Source organism: Otolemur garnettii, unplaced genomic scaffold (genome assembly GCF_000181295.1).
Source record: "Otolemur garnettii isolate 467f Iridium unplaced genomic scaffold, OtoGar3 scaffold00044, whole genome shotgun sequence".
NCBI lineage: Eukaryota > Metazoa > Chordata > Mammalia > Primates > Galagidae > Otolemur > Otolemur garnettii.
Window position 1 is genome coordinate 5,546,907 of NW_003852439.1, and position 8,340 is coordinate 5,555,246.

The 8,340-nt window shown below is 39.0% G+C and overlaps 1 protein-coding gene across 3 annotated transcripts in view; it reads left to right on the forward strand.

The window, feature by feature from the left end:
- PDXDC1 (pyridoxal dependent decarboxylase domain containing 1) overlaps positions 1-8,340 on the forward strand; it is a 48,844-nt gene that overhangs the window by 3,184 nt on the left and 37,320 nt on the right. For all 3 annotated transcript variants that reach the window (XM_012805750.2, XM_023513812.1, XM_023513813.1), the window contains exon 2: positions 8,075-8,148. In XM_012805750.2, coding sequence (XP_012661204.2) covers positions 8,075-8,148 — 74 coding nt within the window. The remainder of the gene's footprint in view (positions 1-8,074; positions 8,149-8,340) is intronic.

Genomic DNA, 8,340 nt, shown 5'->3' on the forward strand with positions numbered 1-8,340 from the left:
TATTCAAGTAAGAAAAATGGCACAGGAAAATTTTCAAGTAAGAAAATGGCACTGTTACTCTTATGGTGAAAATCTTGGTAATACTGTTTGTTCAGTACTTTTGCAACTTTCTGTGAACTTACAATTATTTTAAAAATAATTTTTTTTTTGCAGTTTTTGGCCGGGGCTGGGTTTGAACCCGCCATATCCGGCATATGGGGCCGGTGCCCTACTCCTTTGAGCCACAGGCCCCCTGAAAAGCTACTTCTTTAAACTTATGGAACAACTCAGACATTTTTCTGATGTTTGAAAAATCTCATTCTTCCTGAGTATTTTGTTTAGACAAAATGTACTACAATTTGTTTTGCATTTACTTTAATTCTATTCTTGTATAAACCTAGAACAGAATTTCTCAGCCTCAACACTACTGACATTTGAGGCCAGATCATTCTTTGTTGTAAGTGGCTGTCCTGGGCATCGTAACATGCTTGCTTAGCAGCATACCTGGCCTCCACCCACTAGATGCTGGTAGCACTCCCTCCTCCCTTGTGACAACTAAAAATGTCTCCAGATGGAGGTAGTTGTACCTTAGGGGTGGGAAGAATTACCTCTGGTTGGAAATTGCTAATTTAGAGAATCTGGAGCTGCACTAACCAATTTAGTAGCTACTAGGCACATTTGGCAGTTTAAATTTAGATTAAAACTAAATAAAATTTGACCTTAATAGACCAAGGAGGTACAAGATGAATTTGTTCTATGTATATATTGAATAGTGGTGAAGTCTGGGCTTTTAGTATGCCCATCACCCTTAAATAAAATATAAAATTCATTTCCTTAGTTGCACTACCCACATTTCAAGGACTCAACAGCTGCTTGTGGCTGTAATACTGGGCAGCACAGATACAGAAAATTTCCATCACCAAAGAAGGTTCTACTGGGCTAGCACTGTAGAGCTGGACAGTTTATTTTACTTGTTATATCTAATTCTTGTCTCTGAAAGAGGCAACTTTGGCCCTCTTTCTAAACTAAATAATTACATCTCAGCTCATTTATCATTCTTATACTCATCCTGAGCTAAGTGTTTCTTTTCCCCCCTTCTCTTTGGACCTGATTTTAGAAAATTTTTTATCACCTTATTGTTATGCTAGAACTTTATTTTATTTTTAAGAGACACAGTCTCACTTTATCACTCTTGGTAGCATGCTGTAGTATCACAGCTCACAGCAACCTCCAACTCCTGGACTTAGGCAATTCTCTTGCCTCAGCCTCCTGAGTAGCTGGGACTACAGGCGCCCGCCACAACCCCTGGCTATTTTTTGTTGCAGTTTGGCTAGAACTTTAGAAGGAGCAACATGAGCAGCATGGATAGAACATTCCTGGTTGTTACTGATAAGGATTGCCAGTAAGTAGATTTCTGTTTCTGTTCTTAAACAGTATAAGAAAACTCCTAGTAGGCAAGCTTGAAATGACTAGTTTCTGTGTATGCCTTTAGGCATAGATCCCCTTGAATGGGAGGACTTCTGTGAGGCAGTACCAGGCTGTAATTTTAGTGTTCATTTAAAGCTGATCACTACATCATCATGGTATGAGGCGTTTGGATGCAGGTACATTTTGGTTATGGCTGTAAATGATTATCTAATGCTGGGTGCCAGGAAAACCTGATGGGACTTAGCTATAGTACTATAAGGTATGATCAATACCCTGATCCTAATAAGGTATGGCCTTTGTGAGTCTTGATTTATTCAAGATTGCAGAAGATTATGAGTTATAGGTAGGAATTGCTTGAGCTTTATGTCATTGGTTTTCATGCAAAGGAGAAATTTGTTTTGATTTATAATTTTTATTATTCAAGGGTCAGCTATGGTGTGAGCCCAGTGCTGTGTATGGAGACATGAGGTGAATAAAACATGATTCCAGGGCATACATTTTTAGACAAATCCTGTATAACAAAGATGGGTAAAAAGTACAAGAATTAAGAAACAAATGAGTGTGGCGAGTAAATGGCCAGGATGAGACTCTTCAGATCAAATATTTAGTTCAGAATTATGCTTTACTAGAGTTTAATTGTAAATATAATTTAGATTTTTACTTTATAATATGCCTTATATTCTTTTTTTTTTTTCTTGGTAGAGACAGAGTCTCACTTTATGGCTCTCAGTAGAGTACTGTGGCATCACAGCTCACAGCAACCTCCAACTCCTGAGCGTGGGTGATTCTCCTGCCCCAGCCTCCCGAGTAGCTGGGACTACAGGCACCCGCCACGGCACCTGGCTATTTTCTTTTTTGCAGTTTTTGGCTGGGGCTGGGTTTGAACCTGTTACTTCCAGCACATGGGGCTGGCGCCCCATTCCTTTGAGCCACAGGCACTGCCCTGCCTGGCTATTTTTTTTGTTGCAGTTTGGCTGGGGTGGGCTTGAACCTGCCACCCTCAGTTTATGGGGCCAGTGCCTTAACCCACTGAGCCATAGGCGCTGCCCATATGTCTTACATTTTTGCTGGTAGAATATAAACCAAGCAATAGGAAAGCCATTTCATCTGTATTTTTCTGGCTTGATCACCTACTAACAAGTCCTAGGAAATGCTCCATTTAAAGACACTTATCTCGCTGAAAGATATATAGTCTGTTTTATCTAGAGACTATATATGGCATGCTTCTCTTTAAGCAGTTTACTTTTTGTTCCAGAGTAAATGTGTGATTTCAGATAAACTAGTCAAGTTTTTAGAAATAGTCTTCCTGTTATATATTTTTCCATCTGTGCATCTGAAAGCATTTACTCATGATATACTGTCCATATGAATTGACTCTTCAGATGGAGTGGTCTCCAGGAACATCATTTTTTGAAACAGACTTGGATCCCTAACATTTCCAGTATCTAAGACAAGTGATTTGAATACCTTTTCCTCCCTTCCCATACTATCTGCGACTGAGGTTTGAGCTGGTGTTATTAATTTTGCTGTTACTCTTCTTTTCTGCCTCTCTTCTTGAGGAAATGTAAGGTTAAATACTAATGGTTAAGTCAGATACAATAGTCACATACTGCTTTTCAACTAGGAAGATTATGATGCTCAATGAGCCAATAATAAAGTATGTCTTCATGTTCTCACAGATACACTCAAGCATACAGTCCAGGATATTTTGTTGAGGATTTTTGCATCTATGTTCATTGGTGATGTTGGCCTGTTGTTTTCTTTCTTTGTTGTGTCCTTGTCTGGTTTTGGTATCAGGGTAATCCTGGGTAACGTCTGATTTTCAAGGAGTATTCAATTAGAAGATGGGAGGAGACAAAAGTACCTGGTTCTTAATTAAATCCTGTGCTGTGGAAATCAGGCAAAAATACTTAGAAATGTAGAAATTGTGACTCCAACAAGGTAAGCTGGATTTGCAGGTCACTGTATCAACTTAGAGAATTCCTAACCTTTTCTGTCATCATTGACCTATAAGGAACAAGGTAGTGTTCCTGGAGCAGCTGCTGTCATTTTGTTGGTGTGGCTTCTTGGAGATAAGTAATAGAAATGCAGTGTTTGAGGCCTTTGTTTAATTAGTGCTGTACAGCAGGTACTGTTTCACCTAAGAGGAAAATAAATGATTCCCTGGAGAGATGAAGTTTGATTGTTACTTTTCAGAATTAACCTTATTTAGAAGGCTGTGAAAGGCAAGAGTAGTTGTTAGTATAGTAGAAATAGCAATTTGGAACTTAGTCTTCTTGCTTTGGTAGGTTTGATCTGTTGGTTTGGTTTTTTGTTTGTTTTTGAGACAAGGTCTCTCTTTTGCCACGGATAGAATGTAGTGGTGTAGTCATGGCTCCCTGCAACCTCAGACTCCTGGGTTCAAGTGATCCTCTTCCATCAGTCTTTGAGTAGCTGGGAGTATAGGTTTGCCGCAAAAACCAGATCACTTTTTTACTTTTTTATGGAGACAGGGTCTTATTCTTGCTCAGGCTGATCTCAAACTCCTGGTCTCAAGGAATCTACCAGTCTCAGCTTCCCGGAGTTCTAAAATTACAGGTGTGAGCCAACGGCCCAGCCCTTTTATTATTTTACTACTGCAGTTTCTGCTTTTGGAAGGTCATGATAAACAACTTAATTAATAGACTTTATTTATTAATAAGTCGTTGTTTATACTAGTATTAGTAACTGGAAACATCCATTAAAATGATATTTTATGCAAACTGCAGGTTGTATCCTATATATGGGATATAAATTAGTTTAGCACAGTGGTTCTCAACCTTCCTAATGCCAGAGCCCTTTAATACAGTTCCTGTGGATCACGACCCACAGGTTGAGAACCGCTGGGTCAGCAGGTCATGACCAGCAGTTTTTAAAAAATGAAAATATAGCTGGTCATGATGGCACACACCTGTAATTCTAGCATTTTGGGAGGTCTGGAAGGAAGAACCCTTGAGACTAGGAGTTGAAGACCAACCTGAACAACATAGCAAGACCATGTCACTACAAAAAAATTAGCTGAGTGTGGTGCTTGTGTCTGTAGTCTCTGCTACTCAGGAGGCTGAGGTGGGAGGGTCACTTGAGCCTAGAAATTGGAAGTTGCAGTGAGCTTTAGTCACTAGCATTGATAACAGAGTGAGACCCCCATCTCTTTAAAAAAAGAAAGAAAATAAAAATACAGTATATCACTTCAACCTTCAGAGATGTGTATAATTATCATGTCTCATTAAAGAATGAAATAGGACAAAATAGAATGTATTCCAAATAATAATGACAGGAATTATACTAGTGCTACCTGATACTATGCTGATACACCTATAATTCTAGGCAAAAGCAAAAATAATTTCTAAATTAATCTATATAGCTTTATTCCAAATAAGTTTTTAGTTTTTTACTAGCCTTTTTGAAAAGCTGAGAATTGTCCTCTGATCATCTTTACTGCTTTACTTTGCATACAACACTTTTGCTTCCAACATTTAAATTGTGAGAACTGGGGCAGCACCTGTGGCTCAGAGGAGTAGGGCTCTGGCCCCATATGCCGGAGGTGGCAGGTTCAAACCCAGACCTGGCCAAAAACTGCAAATAAATAAATAAATAAATAAGTAATTGTGAGAACTTTAAGTAATTTTAACATTACATGTGTAATGTTTCTCATTGTGATAGTGGCAGAGTATTTTAATATCTCATATTGACAAAGAATTGAAAATCATCTCATAAAATTTTTGAAAAAAATGCTCATACAGGGATATGATCAGTGGGGTTTATTTTACAAAATGAATTGCCTTTTAAAGTCTCAGTTCTGTAAATTAGCATACAATTGAACTGTTCTCCTTGGAAACCTTAAAATTACGTCATACCACACATGCAGCTGTGTTAGATATAGTTGTAGCAAAACTACTGAACCCACTTCATTACGCAGGAGAATCAGTTGTAGCTGAAATCTAATTTATAAATTTGTAGCATAGGTTCAGCACCTGTGGCTGAAATGGCTAAGGCGCCAGCCACTTACACCTAAGGTGGCGGGTTCGAATCCAGCCCAGACCGGCCAAACAACAAAGACCGCTGCAACCAAAAAATAGCCGGGTATTGTGGCGGGTGCCTGTGGTCCCATCTACTTGGGAGGCTGAGGCAGGAGACTTGCTTGAGCCCAGGAGTTGGAGGTTGCTGTGAGCTGTGATGCCATAGCACTCTACCCAGGGGGATAGCTTGAGGCTCTGTCTCAAAAAAAAAAAAAAAATTTTGTAGCCTAATAAGAGATGTATCTGTTTCTAAAATCTCATTCTCAGCAATGGGTATCAGTTTGTAATCAGAAAATGTATGAATGTACACAATTTGGGGGTTGGGGGAAGAGGAGAAAAAATTTCACTGGTCTGCATGGTGAGTTTACCGCCATTTAGTAATAGTTGAGACTATTGAGTAGAAATTTTCTCTGTAGGGAGAGTCATTTTTTTTCTAGTTGAAAATATCAAGGATAATCTTTTTTTTAAGGATAATCTTTAAAATTAAATCTTAGTTCTAATTATGACTTTTGAGTACAGAGTTTTTACATGGTGTGAGTTGCTTCCTTTACTTATTTGATAAAATTGATAGGCAATATTGCCTAGTGGTTAAGAGCCCTGGTTCTAGAGTAGTAAAGATGTTTAAAGTCTGGGTCTAGGCTGTGCCCAGCACTTTAATCCTAGCACTTTGGGAGGCCAAGGCCAGGAGTTTGAGAAATGCCTGGGCAATAATGAAATTTCATCTCTACCAAAAAAAAAATTACCTGACTGTGGTGGTATGTGCTTGGAGTCTCAGCTGCTTGAGAGGTTGAGACAAGAACATTTCTTGAGCTCAGGAGTTTGAGGTTGCAATGAGCTATCATGATGCCACTGCACTTGAGCCTAGTAAACAGCACAAGACTCTGTGCCTCCTCCAAAAACAAACAAACAAAATCAACCAGGTGTGGTGATGTGTTCTTGTAGTCCCAGCTATTCAGGAGACTGAAGATTGCTGGAACCCTGGGATTCAAGGATTCAACCTAGCCTGGGCTACAGAGTGAAACCCTGTCCCTAAAAATAAAAATACAAAAATTCTGGGTCTAAGTCATATTAACTGTGATTTGGGGTTAGTAAGGAAATAATGTGTATAAAGGGGTTAATTGGCATAATGCCTGATAAATAAGAAACTCAGTATTAGTAATTATTAAAGATTATAAATCTTATTGAACACTTACTTTACGCCAAAGCTTATGCTAGGTGCTCAGGGAGACAGAAATTAGGACTGGATGTGGTGGTTTATGCCTGTAATCTCAGCACTTTGGGAGGCAAAGGTGGGAGAATCATTTGAGGCCAGGAGCTCAAGACTAACCTTGGCAACATAACAAGACCTGATCACCACAAAATATTTTTTAAAAATTTGGTAGGCTTGGTGATGCACATCTGCAGTCCCAGATGCTTAGGAGGATCGTTTGAGCATAGAAGTTCAAGGCTACAGTGTGCTATGATCACACTAGCCTGGGTGACACTCCAGCCTGGGTGACAGAGCAAGACTATGTCTCTACCCCCACCCCCCAAAAAATGCTACAGAGTTTAAAAAGAAAGGAAAATGTGTGTTTTAAATCTGCAAAGATCTTTAAATTTTTATTTCATTTACATTTGGATGAGAAATAGATGTACATATGGTACTAAAATTCAAAAGGAACACAGGGGTATGAACTGAAAAGACTCCCTCTGATCCGTCCCTGCCTCCATTCTCCTAGATCCTTCTCTGGAGGCAGTCACTATTCCCAGCTGTGTAGCTTCCACTGTAGTGTATAGAAGCACTTGCAATTCCATGTGTATACTAATTCTCTGTGGTTTCTGAAACACATTTTTACAACCTGAGTAGCTTAAAACAGCCAGAGGTTTGAAATCAGTATCTCTGACCAGAAATTACAGCGTTGGGTCAAACTCTTTCCAGAGCCTCTAGGGAGAGTTCCTTCCTCACATGGTCCAGCCTGTGGTGTGTGCCAGTGTTCCTTAGTTTGTGTCTGCATGACTCCAGTTTTGCAAAGCCAGCATCTTCAAAACTATAGTCTGTCTTCTGGCTGCCTCATGTGTGTGAAGTCTCCTGTCCTTTTCTCTCATACATGTGATTACGTTTAGGGCTCACCTGGATAATTCAGAGTAATCTCACCATCTCAAGGGCCTTAATTTAATCACACGTCCAAAGACTTTGTCATGTACAGTAATACAGGTTCTAGTGATTAAGATGTGACTTTCTTTGGGAGGGGAGTGCATTTTTCACTCTACTGCAATAGTAAAACAAATACCATACTGCATACACTTCTCTGGAACTTGTTTCTAATAGTGAAAACTTGGAATAAGCTAAGGCTGTATTAATTCAGGACTAGCTAAATTAACTATGGTACTTCATTCTCTACTATGAAGTGGGGTGGACATAAAGACATGGATTGATACCTAACTATTATCAATAGTAGTAGAAAGTAGTATATATTTTTCTGTTATACTTTTATATTGTTTGACGTTTGAGAATCATGCATGTACTTTATAAACCATGCATTTTATAATCCAGAAGAAAATGGACATACATTTAATTTTTCTGGATGAATTATGTTGTAGAGGTCATAGGGGCTTATTAAAATTTAACCTTTTTCTGGTTTGTTTCTCAGATAGCAGATCCCACATTAGCTGAAATGGGAAAAAACTTGAAGGAGGCAATGAAGATGCTAGAGGACAGTCAGAGGTGAGCATGTAGGACAAAGGTGACTTGGGTGAAACACGTTCAGCCTGTTATGAAACTGGTAGCTCTGGTTTCCTTCTGTTAAAGCTACCTCTTGCCCTAAAAATGTCTCACATAGCTTTAATTGACTTTAAGATTGGTATTTTTCTTGGGTAGATGGTACCGTGTAATTAAAGGATTTTGAAATTGAGGGGA